This window comes from Porites lutea, chromosome 1 (genome assembly GCF_958299795.1).
Source record: "Porites lutea chromosome 1, jaPorLute2.1, whole genome shotgun sequence".
In the NCBI taxonomy this organism is placed as follows: Eukaryota; Metazoa; Cnidaria; class Anthozoa; order Scleractinia; family Poritidae; genus Porites; species Porites lutea.
This window is the reverse complement of record NC_133201.1, coordinates 3,644,880-3,666,255: the sequence shown is the minus strand read 5'-3', so window position 1 is coordinate 3,666,255 and position 21,376 is coordinate 3,644,880. Positions and strand designations below refer to the sequence as shown.

The window sequence follows — 21,376 nt, the reverse complement described above, 5'->3', positions numbered from 1 at the left end:
CCCACGTTTTTTTACCAATTTTCTTCTGTGGGTGAACCCCTATATGATCACGGCCATATATTTGCATGACCCTGCCCCTTTTAACGGCCAATTTTTTATGTTCCCTCCCTTTTCTGAGTCTCAAAAAGCTGTGACCCTCTTTCTGTTTCCACCTCCCCCACCCCCCTCCCTCTGCTCATTTCTGACAAGTCCCTTATTTTGAGCCAACGGGGAGTTGCTTTCCCAATTTAATCTGTTCAAGGATTGTACGCGTGTGTAACGTATTGAGTGTGCACAAATATTCAAAAAATTTCAGTAGTCCATGCTTTACCGAACGAATTAGGGAGAGAAAGCCCCTTCATTCCTCTAAAGTGTCAGTAGAAACAATAAAATTAAGCATTACTTTTACTTAATTTGTCTACTTGCTTCATTGCTGCCTTCACATATGCAAGGCCTATTTCTGACATGAAATCTCAACCTGGAATATTTGTTAGCAGTATCCCAGGTCTTGCCGCTACTACTGCGTACATGCCCCGAAAAATAGCCTTCCCAGACACCCTTCAAGAACCATTTAAACCATCAGACAATCCTTACTATTAGAGTTTCCATACCAGAAGTGAAGTGCTGCCCCAAGGTTGTTCATATTAGTTGATGCACGAGTTTTAAACAGGCAAGCTAATGTAAATAAACACAAACATAATGCAAACAGTGAATGCCCAAAGATTTTAATCAATCAACGAGCCTTGAAAGCTATTTAGAATTATAATGGGTATACAGTAATGCCTCAATAAGATCCGAGTTTACTGCGAACCTGTAACCGCGGTTTGCGGTTACCAGTTTGCGGTTCGACGTTCAAACATAATTCGATTTAGATTGGCGGTGGATTAGATTACGGCCGACATCTTGAATCAGCAGCCATAAATGGCACTTGTTTTCAAGATCCAATAGGCCACTTGCACTAAGAGGTCACGTGACCAATGCTTCCTTTAAACAGTGAGTTGGAATCTTGCTGATGCCAAAAATTGTTAGAGCACACAAACGTTATCTTACACCCGAAATTTGAGAGGAAACGCATTTAAGGGAGATATTTTACGGCACTTTGATTTTTCAGCAAAGTAGTATGATTTGTATTAGCCGCCATGTTGGAGGGCATGCTCTTGCCCTCTAACATGGCGGCCAAAACTACTTCTTGCTTATATCTTGTTCAACGTTTCATAGTTACACTCAGATGTGCTGTAAACGTTATCACAACATCTTTTCAACATTTTCCTTGAAGTTTAAGTGCAAAATTTGTGTTCAGAGAGAGGTAATTCATAATTTTAAAAATCTCATTTTGGTCACGTGACCATTTACGAACTTATTCATTTTAAGAAAATGGTGGGGTTTGAAAAACCAAATCACTATTATTTTGTTTAAGATATGACCCACTAATCGTTTTACGAAGGCAAAATCATACAACTTTCATTTTCATAAAAACGATGTCACATGCCTCTTAGTGAAAATGGCCTATAGGATTTATCAAATTTAGCATTTCGCCCGAATTTGTTCCTCTGTTAATGGATAATGACTTGCTCCACAAGATTTTTGTATCATTACGTGGGATAAAACAAGAATTATACGCTTAAAGCTTTCAGGTAAATGACATACGTGAAAACCTACCTCCCCACGTTGAAAACGCACGTCGTAAACCTCAAACGTGACGCGAAAGACTTGGCACGCGACCTCCTGCGGTTAGAGGTTCGCGGTAAACTCGAATCTAAAACTCTCTAATAATTATTCGTACACCGTATGTTTCTAATATAAACACTGACTTTGTATAACTGTTCGACTCGCTGTTTCATACCCCTCCTCGGGCAAATTACAATTCAGTTTGTTCGCCTCGTAGCATCATTCACCTTTTGAGGCAAGTAAAACTGATTGGAAAAAGTGGAGAACTGCATTAGGAAGATTATCAACTGAAAACAACTCTGCTATTGATTGTTGGAACGGACGCTTAGTGTCCTGGATCGTCTTCATTGTGTTCATGATGGACAGCGATCCACAGCATAAAAGAAAATTGTATATCCCCTTGATAAGATTAGTCGATAAAAATTAATGAATACTTCCCGGAATTCTTACCTTTACACCAGCATGACAAGCTAATGAGTAACATACCGATACAGATATAAAAGTGGAACTTTCCTTCGCACTCATGACCGAATATCAAAGAACGACTGTTCCCAGATTTGAGTCTTTGAGCGCTAAGAAATTCCATAATAGGTTTACCTCAATTTACTTTGAGTGCTGTGTTCAAAGGGAATTAAACACTTTCTTCGGAAGCACTCACAAAATTTAGGCTGGCTTATTTTTCGCTTCTGCTATGCGGCAGGGCCTGGGACCTGCTAACAAACAGCCCAGGTCAAGGTCGAGATTTCATGTCCGAAATAGGCCTTGCGCAGGCAGCAATGAAGGAAGTAGACAAAATAAGTAAAAGTAATGCTTAGAGCGATTTTCGTACGACCTTGAAATGAAAACGCGCGAACAAACCAGAAACAACAAACGAACGAAAAAGGGAGCGATTTGATTGGTGTGTCGAACGGATACAAACGCGCGTGGCTTTTGGTTGGTTTAGCGAAAGCTCGGATGAAAAAAACTTCATGCCCAAGAGCTTTCTAGAAATCAATCGATACTTCGCTTTGACGACATACTGCGACACGATTGACCATGTATATGTTTTGATCTTTTCATCCATTGGCCGATAAAACAAATAACAAACACCGTCCGAAACCATTTTCAAGGTCATACGAAAATCGTTCTAATTTCATTGTTTCTACCAAAACATTTGTTTTTTCAGATCTGACTCATTGACTCATTAACTCATGACTCATGACTCATTGACTCATTTGACTCATTTTAATGAGTCAAATGAGTATTAAAATACTTTACACTCCATCAAAATACGTCAAGAAACTCTATTTGATTGACTAATAATACACCAATTTAGTCTGGGTCACAAGACAAGAATTCATTGTTCATTAGCAAAGCCATTCCCTTGATCGGCCAAAATTTTTGAAAAGTAACCTTCATTCCGAACTCTTTTCCATGGATATAAAGACCTTGCTGGACAATCTTCATGATGAAGTATCTTGTTCTGTGTGCATGTGTGCATTCACTGATCCAAAGCAGTTGCCTTGTTTCCACAGTTTCTGTCTTCACTGCCTGAACGAAATTCAACGAACGAGCGGCGTCCATGGTAGAATTACATGCTCCGAGTGTAGGAGACAGTTTCAGATTTCTGGAAGTGGAAATCCCAGCGAACTTCCCACCAATTTTCGAATAAACAGCCTGTTAGATGTCTTGGCAATTAAAGAGTGCAGTACAGTGAACGTCAAATGCAGGAACTGCGAGAAACGAAGCGCCCAGACCTTATATTGTTTTCAGTGTTGTTCCTTCTGGTGTGAAGAATGTATTGTAGGACATAACATAATGCGAGAAAATAAAGATCACAGAACGCTAGCGCTGAAAGATTTTCAAGATCAAGACATCAAGGCTGTTTTAGAGCGACCAGCATTTTGTCAGAAGAAACACCATGAAAACAAAGAGTTGGAGCTCTTTTGCAAGGACTGTAACGTCGCCGTTTGTAGCACTTGTGCCATGACGCTTCATGAAGGTCATGGTAAGATGCCCTTGCAAGAAGCTACTGATGAGCGCAAAACACAGATCAACTCCATGATTCGATCTTTGAAAGACAAAGTACTGGAAAAACAAAAGGAAGTCGAACAATTCAACCAAAAAAGCATCGCTTTGCAATCGAAAGTAGACGAGGTAAAAAGCCAAGTGCAGTCTTGCGTAGACCAAATTATTGCAATCATCGAAGCGAGAAAACGAGACGTTTTTGATGCAGTCGATAATCAAGCGACAGAATCACTTGAATCTCTCTCACGGAAAAGAGACGAAGTGAAAAAACAAGTGAAACTAATTAAATCAACAATTGAAAGGACTGAAACTCTGCTGAAACAAAGCTTTACTACTGAAATCCTGGGATTCAGTGAAACATTTGATACAATCCTGAGGGACCAGAGCACCCAAGAAAACCGCGACACTGAATGTATTCCTCGGTTTAGTTTTACTAAAAGTGAAAAACTGATTAACCTGTTGAGTATGAGCGAGGGGATAGGTAATGTAGAATTTGTTTTTAGCGAAACTAAAGCGCAACAATCAGGAGCTAAAGGTAAAGAAAGTAGTAAAGTAATTGCTGGGAATAAAGGGGCAAATGTTCGTTACCGGCCTCTTGAGACTCGGGTACAAACCAGGCGTTTCAGATCTGTGCTGTCATTTGGACAACAAGGTAAGTCTGTTGGAATGTTTGCCTGGCCCTGCGGGGTGGCAGTGAATGATCATGATGAAATTGCTGTGACTGAGTGGGGTAACTACAGGGTTTCAGTGTTTAGTAGTGACGGCACCCACTTAAGATCGTTTGGTAGGAAGGGTAAGAATAATGGCGAGTTCTGCAATTCTACAGGGATCGCTTTTGATAGTCATGGCAATATTGTAGTGGCAGACAGGTGGAATCACAGGGTGCAAGTCTTTGATGGAAATGGTAAATTTCTTAGTAAGTTTGGTAAATATGTAAGTCGTGATAGTCAGCTTAAATACCCTGAAGGTTTATCAATAAACGGCAACGGTGATATTATTGTTGCTGATACCTGTAACAAATTAATCAAGATATTCTCTTCTAGTGGGGAGTATTTACATAAGGTTGGTGGAGCAGGTTCATTGGTCGCTCCCTATCAATGTATCCAACACGGTCAATATTTTATAGCCTCAGACGGTGGTGATCATTCTATTAAAATGTTTAATCTTGAGGGAAAATTTATTTCTAAATTTGGAAAACAGGGAAACAAGGATGGAGAATTCAATGAGCCCCGTTACTTATCAGTTAACAAAGAAGGATTGCTAATGGTCTGTGATTCAAAAAATCACAGAGTGCAGGTATTTGAACTGAGTGGAAAGTTTGTCACAAAGTTTGGAAGTGAAGGTAGTGAGAGAGGAGAGTTTAAGTGTCCAGTGTCAACAGCAAATCTTAGTGATGGAAGGATAGTTGTATGTGATTTTAACAACAACCGAATCCAGGTTTTTGACAAGATAAAATTATGATCTTACCGGTGGTATTATTGTTGAAAAATTCAAACTGGGTATCCAGAATAAGAAACCGTAATTTTTCGAACAAAAAGTAGCTCTTGAGGTATTTGTCACTGTTGACCTTTTCTAGTTGCCTGGGGGGGGGGAGGGGGCATTAGTTTGCCCTCACAAGTAGTTTGTCCCTTCTGTGAATGTAGCAATAAATTATAAACTCCTGGCTGTGGTAATAGCAGAAATGACATTCAAATTGTAAATATATTTGGTAATCTTTTTTCAAATGTACTGTACTCTCATCTAATTGCCGATTGTAGTTTAATAAGGTGTTCAATTTTTTTGAGAAGTCAAAATTGTTTTTTACGTTGTACACCCTTTCATTTTCTTTCCAGCAGTTGATAGTTGTTAGCAAGTTTATTTTTGGAGATATTATTCCCGAGCCCTAGCACAAGTACCAATTTTTTTCTCAAAAGGTTCTTCAGGTCTGTTAGTTACAACATATGTTAACTTAACTGTATTACGATTTGTTGAAAAAGCATTAAAGGATATTCAAATGTAAAGAATGTCTTTTTCGTTCAAATTTATCGTTGTCAAAGAGACCGTCATGTGTTGAAGTTAAACGTACCGATTTACTTCAGTCAAGTGTAAATGTATTTAGCATGCGAGTCTAATTGTCAAGGACACTATTTTTACGTCTCTACTCAGAGAATGGACCATCATTTCTATGTCCAATGATCATCCGAGTCACGTGTAGGTCTTCTGAGCAGTTTGCAGGACAAGACAGCACAGCGAACCCCTTTTATTGACACCTACTTAATACAGACACCGCATATTTGTCCCTGGGGAAAAAGGCCCTTACATTTTCTGTTGATTCAACCCCCTCAATACGGACACTTTCTATGCCCCCCTCCGTGTCTGTAGTAACGGGGTTTGACTCAGTTCCTTAGTTATTTTAAGACCCTCAGTATTAGTCCGGTTCCGTGACTTTCCGCTCCTGTAGTCAAACGCTCTACAGGCTGAGATAATCTTTTCGTTTAATTAAGGTAGATGTCTGTTAAATCTACCATAAACTCTTCAGTTTAACTACAAGCTGTATGCAAGTGTAGCCAGCGTAGCTAGCAAGCGCATGAAGGGGAGGGGAGAGAAAGGACACGAGAGCAGATAACTGTTCTCTCTTCTCCTCCTCATCTTACCCTAAATCTTCTGTTAAGTCCCCCCTCTCTAATAAGCCCTCTCCCTCTAGTAAGCTCAACCTTTTCAGGGGAAGAAAGTTAATAATCTTCCCCCATCTCGATTAAGCCCACCCTTCCTTCCCCTAATTATTTTTCAATTCTTTGAGACGACCGTTGGACCGTTTATTACTGTCGCCCGAGAGAAGCCTCCGCCTTTTAGAAAGTAAGGGGAGGGGACAACTTCAGATGTCCACTTTAAGGAGCTGTTAGTTTGCTTTCACAATCACACACAGACAGCTATGTGTCACCTGATAAAGTAGCTCGCCGTGCAGAATCAAATTCTGAGCTGTGTTAAAAAAAAAACTGGATCCAAACCATTACTGAGTTTGTCATTGGGCTTCTTCTCTTCTTTCATACAATTACTGTTGCATTTTCCGTAAGTTTTATTCAAGAACTCAAAAGCATCTAACAGTGAGTGGCTTTTTCTATACATGACAAGTTAAGTAAAGAAAAGAAACTTACCTAAATGTGAACCTTTGTGGAACAGCTTTGTTCGAAGAGATCGCCAAATTTGGTGCACAGTATTGCGTATGTGTTAGTACACAGGCAACGGAAACGAAAACAAAGTTTGCAGAGCACTGTTTTTTTTGAGTGCGTGAATTCTGGCCAGAAAACTGTCGGTAGGAGCTAAGAGCAACGATTCATCAGACATCGAGGAGTTACTGGGTTGACCTTGTCTACTCTTCCTTCTCATGTTTCTTCCTTAATTGTGAGTTTGGACCAGTTTGGAACTTATGGAGCTACACAATTTACAGGTCATGTTTAAGCCGGCAGTGTTTTTTTTTAACGTATTTTCCAGCCAACGAAATGACATTAACTTTTGACACTAATTTAGACAAACGTTACTTAGCTACAAAGGAAAATAAACAAGTACAGCCTATTTCAAATCAAACACTTCTAAAGGTAAATAAGACACTATGCGACCATTTTTTGTTGTTGTTGAAGATACTGCAGGAAATGTGAAGGACGATGACGCTGACAATGATGATGGCGAGGATGATGAGAATAGAAGTGATGACGATGATATTGATGACTTTGACGAGGACAATGACTCTAAATCAGAGGTTGACCACAAGAAGAAAGTAAATGATGACCCACAGAAAGAAAAGCGTTGGACACTGCTGAAGAAGGATCGCCTAAGAAGAAGGTTTGCTCTGAATTCATTTACATTCCTACAAATTCAAGTCTGGCCTGGCAAAAAGTTGAATGAAAATGGTCTCATATATTTGATAAGCTGACCGAATTGGAATATTTGAAATCCTTTTGCTATTTTTTGGATATTTTTTTACAGCGCTTGAAACACATGGACTGACAATTTACCTCTCGAAAGACCTTGAAGATCACACGAAACTCAAAAGATTTATTATTGCGTATCCTTTGAAATACCTTTTTGTCTAATTTAATAAAAAATGAGCTGGGAAAACGTGTATCGCTTTAGACGACAGCGCACGGAACCACACGTTTCTGTGTTTTCTACCAAAATAGGATTCACAATGTTTTGAATCCGCACTCAGCTTGAATTCAGCGGATTTATTTCAAATTGGAATCAGCCTCGCATTATGAATCAGTGTTGCTTTAGGTAGGTATTTGAAGAGAAAAATTCGCGCTTGAATCTTGGCCAGCGGAATGCGAAATGTACCATGTTTCTGTACCAAACTATGGTACAGCTACCACGGTAAACGCAGCATATTTACCACCGCTTTTGCAATTTTTCCCGCGCTTTTTATCTGCTGCGCTATACTATCATAAGCTTTGATCTATAAAACAGGACAATTTTTTAACCATTCTTAACATGACTGGATTTTAGTTATGACGGAGATTTGGCGAAAGATTTGAAAAGACCAGTGCAACACATATTGTAAGCAACAACAGGGTAAGCAGATGAAGTCTAATTTGCGCACTTTTAATTTTTGTGTTAAAATACAAGGCTGCGAAGAGCCGGGATCCTATTTACAAATTTTTGTAGGCCTTTATTGGACCGGTGTAGAAACGAAAAGACAAATTGCAACAAAAATGAGACTAAAAAGAAAGAAAGAAAAACGGAAAAAAAAATGTAAAGAGGGTAGAGGGAAGAAACCCAAAATACAAGCGTGTTTAAACACACAATTATTAGAAAAGTTAATAAAGTAAAAAAACAAAACAAAACAAAACAAACAAAAACAAGTAAAAAAAGTTATACATTTAACAATGAAAGCACGCTGATCAAAACATGCACGACCAGTCTGTTTTAGTCTCCGTTGCAGCCGGCCCTGCACGCACTTGATAAAAACGAATGAGAATTAAACATCTCAATTCTTGACACGTACCATAATAGTACTAATTTAAATTTGTAAAAAGGATTACAGTCAACTCTCTCTAAGACGCACACCTTTAGGACTGCCACTAGCTGTCCGTCTTAGAGAGATGTCCGTCAAATAGAGGGAGGAAAGAAAGGCTAGGACCAACTCTAGGTGTCCGTTTTACAGAGGTGTCCGTCTTACAAAGGTGTCCGTTAAGAGAGAGTCGACTGTATTAGGAGAGCACTTCACCGCGGTGTCGGTAAAAAATGACAACTACGGACAATTCAGATGCTGATTGTTGCACTTTAGTTTCGCTAAAAACAAATTCTATATTACCTATCCCCTCACTCATGCTTAGAAGGTTAATCAGTTTTCCACTTTTAGTGAAACTAAACCGAAGAATACAATCAGGGTCACGGTTTTCTTTGGTGCTGTTCCTGAAGGATTGAATCGAATGTTTCACTGAATCCCTGGATTTCAGTACTAAACTTCGTTTCAACAGAGTTTCAGTTTTTCTACGTCGTCTTTTTTCTGTGAGAGAGATTCCAGTGATTTTGTCGCTTGATTATCGACTGCATCAAAGGCATCTTGTTTTCTCGCTTCGATGATCACAATAATTTAATTTGTCTACACAAGACTGCACTTGGCATTTTACCTCGGTCTTTGGATGGAAATTGCGATGCTTTTTTGGTTGAATTGTTCGACTTCCTTTTGTTTTTCCAGTACTTTGTCTGTCAAAGATTTTATCACGGACCTGATCTTTTTTTTGAGTGCGTCGGTAGCTTCTTGCAAAGGCATCTTAACATGACCTTCAAGGCACCTTGCACGCTGGATTATACTCTATAAGTTAACACACCTTGGTCTTGGAAAAACAGTCACTGTTATACTTCACTGCACCTTCAAACCCTCTGTGGTTGGAAGTCTAAGCTTGCATGGCCCAAACGCCCACAGAAACTAAAGATTTTAATAGTGAAAATTTTCTGCAACTGCCATTTTTTCTGGACCATTTTGTTGGACAGTGTATATCAGAGATGACTTGGCCGAAGGTTGATTAATTAACGTATTTGCTGGAGACACGCAGATTAACGACCACATTCTTGGACAAAATAGACAGAAAATTAATCCGTTCTCTCTCCTATTAAATAAAGGGTGAGGAAATGACGCTTTTTGTCAGGATTTAAGGATAAAGCTCCTTCATTCCTACTTTCGACTTTCTTGACCACCTCGCGCAGAAATGTTTGCCGGCAATTTATCCATGCTTCAAAGAGCTGATTAACAATTCTCGGAAATACATTTGATGATTTTTATTCTTCGGTCAAACCACCAAAACATGTCAAGAAACTCTATTTGATTGGTTAATAATACAGTGTTTAGTCTGGGTCACAAAACAAGACTTCATTGTTCATTCGCAAAGCCATTCTCTTGAAGCTTCTTGATCGCCAACAACTAGAGGCCCAAATTTTAAAAACGTAACCTTGCTTCCGACCTTTTCCATGGATATAAAGACCTTGCTCGACAATCTTCATGATGAAGTATCCTGTTCCGTGTGTATGTGTACATTCACTGATCCAAAGCAGTTGCCTTGTTTGCACAGTTTCTGTCTTCACTGCTTGAACGAAATTCAACGAACAAGCGGCGTCCATGGCAAAATTACATGCCCCGAGTGCAGAAGACAGTTTCAGATTTCTGGAAGTGGAACTCCCAGCGAACTTCCCACCAATTTTCGAATAAACAGCCTGCTAGATGTCTTAGCAATAAAAGAGTGTAGTACAGCTAACGTGAAGTGTGGAAACTGCGATAAAAGGAGTTCTCAGACCTCGTATTGCTTCCAGTGTTGTTCCTTCTGGTGCGAGAAATGCATTTTAGGACATGACATAATGCGTGCTAATAACAAACACAGAACGCTAGCACTAAAAGATTTTCAAGATCAAGACATCAAGGCTGTATTAGAGCGACCAGCATTTTGTCAGAAGAAACACCATGAAAAAGAAGAGCTGAAATTCTTTTGCAAGGGCTGTAAAGTCGCCATTTGTAGCACTTGTGCTGTAACACTTCATGAAGGTCATGGTAAGATGCCTTTGCAAGAAGCTACTGATGAGCGCAAAACACAGATTAGCTCCATGATAAAATCTTTAAAAGACAAAGTACTGGAAAAACAAAAGGAAGTGGAACAATTCAACCAAAAAAGCATCGCATTTCAATCGAAGGTAGCCGAGGTAAAAAGCCAAGTGCAGTCTTTTGTAGACCAAACTATTGCAATCATCGAAGCGAAAAAACAAGATGTTTTTGATGTGATTGATAAACAAGCGACAAAATCACTAGAATCTCTCTTACAGAAAAAAGGCGAAGTGGAAAAACAAGTGAAATTAATTGAATCAGCAATTGGAGAAACTGAAACTCTGTTAAAACGAGGTTTTAGTTCTGAAATCAAGGGATCCAGTGAACCATTTGATTCAATCCTGCAGGAACAGAGCACCAAAGAAAACCGTGACACTGAATGTATTCCTCGGTTTAGTTTCACTAAAAGTGAAAAACTGATTAACCTGTTGAGCATGAACGAGGGGATAGGTAAAGTAGAATTTGTTTTTAGCGAAACTAAAGCGCAACAATCAGGAGCTAAAGGTAAAGAAAGTAGTAAAGTAATTGCTGGGAATAAAGGGGCAAATGTTCGTGACAGTCCTTTTAAGGCTCAGGTAAAAACGAGGCACTTCAGATCTGTGCTGTCATTTGGACAAAAAGGTGAGTCTGTTGGAATGCTTAACATGCCCTATGGGGTGGCAGTGAATGATCAGGATGAAATTGCTGTGACTGAGCTCGGTAACAACAGGGTTTCAGTGTTTAGTAGTGACGGTACCCACTTAAGATCCTTTGGTAGGAAGGGTAAGAATAATGGTGAGTTCTATTGCCCTACAGGGATCGCTTTTGATAGTCATGGCAATATTGTAGTGGCAGACTGTTATAATCACAGGGTGCAAGTCTTTAATCGGAATGGCAACTTTCTTAGTATGTTTGGTAAACAAGGAAGTCGTGATAATCAGCTTGAGTTCCCTCGAGGTTTATCAATAAACGGCAACGGTGATATTATTGTTGCTGATAAAGGTAACAAATTAATCAAGATATTCTCTTCTAGTGGGGAGTATTTACGTAAATTTGGTGGAGCAGGTTCTTTGGTCACTCCCTATCACTGTATTCAGCACGGTCAATATTTTATAGTCTCAGATCGTGGTGATCATTCCATAAAAATGTTTAATCTGGAGGGAAAGTTTATTACTAAATTTGGAAAACAGGGAATCAAAGATGGAGAATTCAATGAGCCCCGTTACTTGTCAGTAAACAAAAAAGGATTGCTTATGGTCTGTGATGAAGAGAATCGCAGAGTTCAGGTAGTTGATCTGAGTGGAAGGTTTGTTACAAAGTTTGGACGTGAAGGTAGCGGGAGAGGAGAGTTTAAGTGTCCAGTGTCTACAGCAACTCTTAGTGATGGAAGGATAGTTGTGTGTGATAAGGAGAACAACCGAATCCAGGTGTTTGACCAGTTATAATATGATCTTTCCAGTGGTATTATTGTTGAAACGTTCAAATTGGCTTCTTTATCTAGAAAAAGAAACCGTAACTTTTCGCACAACATCCTGAATTCGGGAGGTATTTGTCACTGTTGCCGGGTGGGGGCATTAGGTTGTCCTCACGCGTAGTTTGTCTTTTCTGTGAATGTAACAATAAATTATAAAATCATGGCTGTAACAATAACTGTAATAATAGCTGAGGTGACATTCAAATTGTAAATATATTTTGTAATCCTTTTTCAAATATATCGTATAGTCTCATTTAATTGCCGATCAGGGGTAGTTTAATAAGGTTGTTCAATTTTTTGGTATCAAAATTGTTTTGTATGTTGTACACCTTTTCATTTTCTTTCCAGCAGTTGCTAGTTGTTAGCTAGTGTATTTTTGGAAGTATTTTTCCCGCGCCCTCAGCTCAAATACCATGTTTTTTTTTCGCATCAGGATCTTCAGGTCCGTTAAATTATCACATATATATTTACTGAATTGTATAACGGTTTGTTGAAAATGCATTAAAGGATAATCAAATATGAAGAATGTTTTCTTACTTCAAATTTATCGTTGTTAATGAGACCGTCATGTGTTGACGTTAAACGTACTAGTACCTCATTCAAGTGTAAAATATTTAGCACGCTTGTCTCGGAGAATGGACCATCATTATATGTCCAGTAATCATCCGAGCCGCGTATAGGTATACCAAGCAGTTTGTAGGACAAGGCAGCACAGCGAACCCTCTTTAATTAAAAAACCGGAAAATCATCTTTTTTCCGATTTTTTCACCTGATTTTACATTAAATGCCCAGATTTGGTTCTTTTATGACGAAAAGCAGATTTTTGTCAAATTGCTTGGTACTTTTTGCTCGAGGACAACCGCTTAATTAATATAGACACCTCATTTTTTGTCCCTGGGGAAAAAAAGCCCTTACACAGTTTTCTCTTAATTCAACCCCCTTTATACGGACATTTTCGTCTCATTCCAATCTTTTTTCAAGAAGACTATCGGTAGCCACTGTTTGGACCTACATTTACAAAAGCAAAACCGTTTGCTTTGTAGATAAAACAGGGCGTGGCTGGTCACGTGATGCAGTTATAAACAATTTTTTCAAATAAACTTTAAAGATTTCTTAGTTATGATTAGCCTTAATTTATCAGACCTGGCATACGGTAAAATTCCGAAAATAAGCCCCGGGGCTTATATTTTTCAAAGGCCCTTTTTGAGGAGCTTATTTTTTGAGGGGCTCGTCTACGGAGGGAAATATGCGTTTCAAAATCGATTGGGCTAGCCTTATAGTTGGAAGTAAATTTACGATTTTTGCTTTGTTTTACTTTGTATTTGAGGGCAATTTTCCTCTGAGTACAAACCCCGGGGGAGCTTATATTTGGAGGGGTGATTTAACGGAGGGTTTTTTTGCGTCACAGGAATGGGGGCTTATATTTGGAGGGGCTTATACATGGAGGGGCTTATTTTCGGAATTTTACGGTATCTTAAAGCAAAGTTACATTTGACCACCCCCCTTCAAAATTCTGAGGAATTTGTAAAGAACCAAGCCTTAATCAATTTGAGCCGTCAGGTGCTTTGAGATTGGTCAAAATTTGCTAAATGATGTGTTCGTGGACATGTGCTCTATCCTCGCCGATATTGCTTATTACCATCTTAATAGCTAGAATTGAAAGCCTAAGGGGTCCAGGGAGAATAATATGCATGGGTCCATATGGACCCAAAACGACCAAAGCGGACGACAAAGAGTTTTATTAAGCAATAGACCACACTTTCTATGGGCTTACCGGCGTAATAATCCCCTCAGCACGTGATTTACAAGCTTTTCGAGTGTTCTCCCAACATCCCGCGTGGGTTATCACACCGGTAAACCCATAGAAAGTGTGGTCTATTGCTTTTATGAAATAACTTTAAATTTTCTATGAGTCTACCGGCACAATAAACCATAGGTTTTTAACCAATCAGAACACGCGTACTATATTTGTTATTCTATAAAGGTAGATATCTGTTAAATCTTCTATAAACACTTCAGTTCAGGGCATGTACTACAAGCTGTACGCAAGTGTAACCTACGTAGTAAGTGCATGAAGGGGAGGGGAGAGAAAGGACATGGAAGCAGATAAGGTTATCTCCCCTACCCTCCCCTCTCCTCTCCTAGCTCTTGTCTTGATCTTATCTGTTTAGCAAAATAGGGTTCCTCATTGCAGGAGTCTTTTTAATCCCCTCCCCTCCTCCCTACCAGTCCCCTTTTTATGTTCTCCACACAGGTTAACCCTATGGTATCCTTGAGCAATGATTACTTGTCAGGTTATCGTTTCACCTTAACTCTTCCATTTCTACTCCTCTATCTTTTTTGAAGGTACGTATCCATATAGGTTATATAGAGGGTTTAATCGGTCGTCGCTTACAATCCCTTGGGCCTTTGTCGTCCAATAGTTAGAGACGAGCTGTAATGAATTTTTAAAATTATTATTTATAAATGATGAGCGATTTTGTGTAGGACTCCTCTAAAGTTCCGTCATGGCTGAGTGTTCATCGCAGTTTAGTTCCAGACTTCGTTGTTACAGATCCAAAGGTACACGCTTAATTACTGGATAATTATCAACTACTATGAGTTTTATAAAGAACGTTTCTTCACTGTAAAATGAGGAATAACACTTCCGATGGAATAGGTTGTCGTTGTGGAATAAGAGGTAGCAAATTGACTTTGAAATGCACATAACTACTCGAAGAAAAACACGTACTTCCATCAGAAGAAAAGCTTAAATAGGAACATCAGTTCCTCAGTAATGGAACGTCACTGGCCACAACTAGTCCTAAATAAGAAATTTGCGACTATGTCGGAGAGAAAATTGCCGTCACATATTGATCTTGGTCTTATTTTATTATGATAAGTTCGCGCGCGAGTTCCATTGTCTTTACCGCGAGTAGCGAGGTCGCTGGCCGCAAAAATTCCCTCGCGAGACGGCTGAGTCATTGGAAAGCCCTCTCGTCCGACCGAAAAGTACATTCTGACTTATATTTTTGTTTCTGTAGAGAGCCAAGGAGATAACAGGAGCAGAGTTTAGTACATCAACCACTCACACAATTGATGACAATCTTGCGAGCCTCTAGCGATAGCCAATAAAAGCGGTGTTCTCTCCAAAACTGTCCCAGAGTTCAATTCCTTTCCGTACCGTCCCAGGCTCCTAACGCGAGAAGTCCAAATGACCACATCAGGTCACTGCAGGTGTTTTCTGGGAGCGCCTACAGGAATTCGCTCTGTTTAATAGTGTTACACTCAACTCTTTGAGACGATCGTTGGAACCGTTTATAACTGTTACTCTACAGAGGCGTCTGCCTTTTAGAGAGTAATGGTAGGAGACTAATTAATATTTCCAGGGTTTTAATGAGCTCTTAGTTTGCTTTCACAATCACACACAGGCAGCTACATACTTTGCGCGGCTCGCTTGTTCAAAAATGCGCCTGCGCTTATTGTAGGCCATGTGTCACATGATAAAGTAGCTCGCCGCTGGTCCCTTGCGCTTTGTCACCAGTCACTCGCGTTTCGCGCTCGCCTCTATGAGAAACCGTGGGAAAATTAAAAACGAAGTGCCTGGGGAGGAGGCTGAGCTCGCCTTGAATCAAATTCCGAGTTGTATTAAAAAAACTGGATTCGAACTCTTGCTGAGCTTTGTCATTAGCCTTCTTCTTCCCGTTTTGGGTAAAACTGGTTCGGGATAATTCAGGTTCTAACCCCCCTCAGTTTGAAAATCAATTTACTGCAGGAAATTCTAATTAGAAAAAGTATAAGATAACTCCTTAATTCTTTTAATCATTTTTGTCAAATTCCTAAGATAATCATTAATTTCACCTATATCCAGAAATGTACATGACTCGGTTCCTCCAGGCACTTCACTTGACTTCACTTTGATTCCTTGTAATTTTCATATATTTGACTTCATGTTTCAAAGAACTACTTGCATTTGGATGACGATTACCACTAGGATAGGGGAGACTTTGTGATGTCTTTTCTCTCTGTTTGGGGGGGAAAAATCGCGAGGAGAGGGAAGGGAAGGGGGAAAGAGGATTTTTTCGCTTTTTCCTCTCCCCAGTTCCCCGCTCGACTGAAAGCCTGTTCACAGACAACAGGAGATGTGATTTGATTAGATGTGTTTCAACGCCTCTGTGGTTGGAAGTCTATTAAGCTTGGCTCAAAAGGCCCACAGAAGTTTAAGAATCAGTAAACATTTTCTGCAACTACCTTTTTTTCTGGAGGATTTTGTTGCGCAGTATTAAGGAGACTTGACCGAAGGTTGATTAATGTATTTGCTAAAAACAATCATATTAACGAGCACTATCTTGGACAAAATTCAATGGAAAATAAATCCGTCCTCCATCCTGTAAAATAAAAGATGGGGAAATGGCGCGTTTTGTCTTTCGCGTGGCTTTTTTGATTCTGATTTTGGGCCAACCGGGACTTGCTTTCCCAGTTTAATCTGTCCAAGAATATTACGCGTGTGTAACGTGCTGAGTGTTCTGGTGTTTACAAATACAAAAAAATTCCAGAGTCCATTCTTTTAAATAAGCCTGCGTAGCAACTTTTTCCGAACCAATTTATACTAGGGAGAGCACCCCTTTTTCAAAGAGCTGATTAACAATTTTAGGAAATACAGGATGTTATTTATTTTTCCGTGACACCATCAAAACATGTCAAGAAACTCTATTTTATTGGCTAATAATACAGAGTTTAGTATGGATCACAATACAAGACTTAATACACCTATTTGGCTAACAAAATGTTGTACCCAATTCAAACCCTTTGGGAATAAAACTTTTTTTGTTTCAGGAATTTCCATATATTTAAATGAGAATGCCACATTATAATGCAAATACAATACACAAATAATCTTAACCCCGGGAGATTTGAATTGGGTACAACATTGAGTTAGCCGAATAGATCTATTGTTCACTCTCAATACCATTTCCTTGATCGTCAACAACCAGTTAGGCCAAATTTTTTTAAAAAGTAACCTTGTTTCCGACCTTTTCCATGGACATAAAGACCTTGCTGGACAATCTTCATGATGAAGTATCCTGTTCTGTGTGTATGTGTACATTCACGGATCCAAAGCAGTTGCCTTGTTTGCACAGTTTCTGTCTTCACTGCCTGAACGGAATTCAACGAACGAGCGGCGTCCGTGGTAAAATTACATGCCCTGAGTGCAGAAGACAGTTTCAGATTTCTGGAAGTGGAAATCCCAGCGAACTTCCCACTAATTTTCGAATAAACAGCCTGCTAGATGTCTTAGCAATAAAAGAGTGCAGTACAGTCAACGTCAAATGCAGAAACTGCGACAAACGGAGTACCCAGACCTCGTATTGTTTCCAGTATTGTTCCTTCTGGTGTGAAGAATGTATTGTAGGACATAACATTATGCGAAAAAATAAGGACCACAAAACTCTAGCGCTGAAAGATTTCCAAGATCAAGACATCAAAGCTGTTTTAGAGCGACCAGCATTTTGTCAGAAGAAACATCATGAAAACAAAGAGTTGGAGTTCTTTTGCAAGGGCTGTAAAGTCGCCATTTGCAACACTTGCGCTGTAACGCTTCATGAAGGTCATGGTAAGATGCCCTTGCAAGAAGCTACTGATGAGCGCAAAAAACAGATCAACTCCATGATTCGATCTTTGAAGGACAAAGCACTGGAAAAACGAAAGAAAGTGGAAGAAATCAATCAAAAGAGCATCGAACTTCAGTCGCAAGTAGCCGACGTAAAAAGCCGAGTGCAGTCTTTTGTAGGCCAAATTATTGCAATCATCGAAGCGAGGAAACAGGATGTTTTTGATGCAGTCGATAATCAAGCGACAAAATCAATGGAATCTCTCTCATATAAAAAAGACGGAGTGGACAAACAAGTGAAATTAATTGAATCAGCAATTGAACGAACTGAAACTCTGTTAAAACGAAGCTTTAGCACTGAAATCCTTGGATTCAGTGAAACATTTGATACAATCCTGCAGGAACAGAGCACCCAAGAAAACCGTGACACTGAATGTATTCCTCGGTTTAGTTTCACTAAAAGTGAAAAACTGATTAACCTGTTAAGCATGAGCGAGGGGATAGGTAAAGTAGAATTTGTTTTTAGCGAAACTAAAGTGCAACAATCAGGAACTAAAGGTAAAGAAAGTAGTAAAGTAATTGCTGGGAATAAAGGGGCAAATATTCATGAAAGTCCTCTTGAGACTCAGGTACAAACCAGGTGGTTCAGATCTGTGCTGTCATTTGGACAAAAAGGTAAGTCTGTTGGAATGCTTCACCTTCCCTTGGGGGTGGCAGTGAATGATCATGATGAAATTGCTGTGACTGAGTACTGTAACCACAGGGTTTCAGTGTTTAGTAGTGACGGTACCCACTTAAGATCGTTTGGTAGGAAGGGTAACAATAATGGTGAGTTCCGGTACCCCACAGGGATCACTTTTGATAGTCTTGGCAACATTGTAGTGGCAGACAATGATAACTACAGGGTGCAAGTCTTTGATAGAAATGGTAACTTTCTTAGTAAATTTGGTGAACGAGGAAGTCATGATAATCAGCTTGAATTCCCTCAAGGTTTATCAATAAACGGCAACGGTGATATTATTGTTGCTGATAAAGGAAACAAATTAATCAATATATTCTCGTCTAGTGGGAAGTATTTACGTAAATTTGGTGGAGCAGGTTTTTTGGTCGAACCCTATCACTGTATCCAACACGGTCAATATTTTATAGTCTCAGACGGTGGTGATGATTCCATTAAAATGTTTGATCTGGGGGGGAAGCTTATTTCTCAATTTGGAAAACAGGGAAACAAGGATGGAGAGTTCAATAAGCCGCGTTACTTGTCAGTTAACAAAGAAGGATTGCTAATGGTCTGTGATGCAGGAAATCACAGAGTGCAGGTATTTGAACTGAGTGGAAAAAGTTTGTTACAAAGTTTGGAAGTGAAGGTAGTGAGAGAGGAGAGTTAAAGCGTCCACTGTCTACAGCAAATCTTAGTGATGGAAGGATAGTTGTGTGTGATAAGGACAACGACCGAATCGAGGTTTTTGACAAGATATAATATGATCTTACCAGTGGTATAATTATTGTTGAAAAGTTCAAATTGGTTATGTAGAATAAGAAACCGTAATTTTTCGAACAACCCCATCTCGTGAGGTATTTGTCACTGTTGACCTTTTCTAGTTGCCGGGGGGGGGGGCATTAGGTTGCCCTCGAATGTAGTTTGTGTTTTCTGTGAATGTGACAATAAATTATAGAAACATAGCTGTAATAATAGCTGAAATGACATTCAACTTGTAAATGTATTTTAATTTGTTACCTTTTTTTATATGTATTGTAGTATCATTGAATTGCCGATTAGAGTTTAATAAGATGGTTCACCTTTTGGTATCAAAATTGTTTTTTTTTATGTTATACGGTATACCTTTTCATTTTCTTTCCAGCAGTTGCTAGTTGTTAGCTAGTGTGTTTTTGGAAATACTGTCCCTGCGCCCTTAGCTCAAGTACCATTTTTTTCTCAACAGGTTCTTCAGGTCCGGTAATTATAACATATATTAACTGAATTGTATAACGATTTGTTGAAAATGGATTAAAGGATAATCAGATATAAAGAATGTTTTTTTTGTTGTTCAAATTGATCGTAGTCAAGGAGACCGTCATGTGTTGAAGATAAACGTACCAGAATACTGCAATGCTCGTGAAAATTATTTTGCAAGACATCAACAAGACACCGAAAGAACTCAAAACAGAGCGGGATTGTAGCCGTAGACAGCTGTTTCGCTATTATTACAGCTCTTCAGTATGGCGTAACCCCAGGGGCGTAACAACTAGAGAAAGCTCTGTTGAAAAAAAACCCGCGCACTCTGATTCTAGCCCTAACCTAAAACTCACAACACCTTCGTGCCATGTGACGTGTCTCCTTAGCCTGCGAACGGTCGACGTTTCTCCTCCGCTCATCGCCGCTGAGGGACGTTTCGCGAGGAGGAAACGAAACGTCCCTCAGTGGCGATGAGCGAGGAGAAACTTCTGCCATTCGCAGGCTAGTGTCTCCTGGGCTTGTTCGTTGGTCGATGAGCGATAACCCAGGGTTAAATTTTAACCCGGGTCTCTCTCTCTCTTCATCAAAAGCATTTTCTCGGACAATTTTATCTATTCTTTTTAGAGTAGCCAATCATCAAATCGTTGACAAAAAGAATTGAACTGAACTTGCTTTTTAAGCTTTCATATCTGAATTCAAATTTCGAACTAACCCTGGGTTATCTTAACCCAGCTTTGAACAACTCGGCCCTGGAGGACAAGAGACCAAGTGTCAAGTTGATGTCTCGCGAAGAAAATGTAAATGAGCTCCCGCTAGCCAAAAAGAACTCACGAATCGGGTAGAAGAACTGCTCATGCAGTTCATGCAAATCTCAACAAGGAATTCGAGGAGGTGTGGAAGTGGTTTTGTGAAAACAAGATGATCTTGGACCCTGAAAAATGCAAGGCGTTGTTCTCGTGCGAGAGCCTGATGCCGGCGGTTTGCTGAAGGTGCTGCCTTACCACTAGTTACTATAATCAGCGATGTGTTTGGGTTAACATTGGACGATTCCCTAAATTTTGTAAAATACGTTACGAAAATTAGCACGGAAGAAAGTTGAAAAGCAGTATTTAATATTAATATATCATGTCTATAGACATGATATATTAATATATGCTTAAATACTAAAATACGTTTAGCAATGCTATGTTTAAGATGTGCGGTTAAAACATCATAAATCTGAGTGCCTGTTGTATTGAATATATTCTAAATTGTTGTAAATCCGAACTCTAGTTAAACTTTCTTACCATACGAGTAGCGTAGAAGTCGTACATAGCCAAGGAATTTTTCTTTTATGATAATATTCAATATATAGTTGTTGTTACTTTCTTCCTTTCTTTCTTACTTTTATTTTACTTTGTCTCATTTGTCATTGTATTGACTATTTTAATTTGTTACTGAAATCTTCATGTCGAAGCCTGATAACTTGAAGTCAATCAAGTTGTTGTACTGAGTATTTACGCAGTAGATATGGGCATACCTTTATCCCCTGAACATTTTTCATCTGTTCGGATTTCCTAGCCGAAAATTAGTGATCCGAAAATTATAGGGATCAAAACTTACCTTTTCGGAAATTTCAGCCAGAAAAAACACTCCGGAAAATTCTACGTGACC

At 39.3% G+C, this 21,376-nt stretch overlaps 1 protein-coding gene and 1 pseudogene across 1 annotated transcript; both read left to right on the top strand.

The window, feature by feature from the left end:
• Positions 1–9,860: 9,860 nt before the first annotated feature.
• On the top strand, positions 9,861–12,595 carry LOC140934182 (E3 ubiquitin-protein ligase TRIM71-like). Its single transcript, XM_073383856.1, has one exon. It carries the CDS (start codon positions 10,099–10,101, stop codon positions 12,145–12,147), a length of 2,049 nt encoding a protein of 682 aa, XP_073239957.1. The 5' UTR covers positions 9,861–10,098; the 3' UTR covers positions 12,148–12,595.
• A 4,572-nt stretch (positions 12,596–17,167) lies between these two features.
• LOC140934171 (uncharacterized) lies at positions 17,168–19,406 on the top strand (annotated as a pseudogene).
• Positions 19,407–21,376: the final 1,970 nt, after the last annotated feature.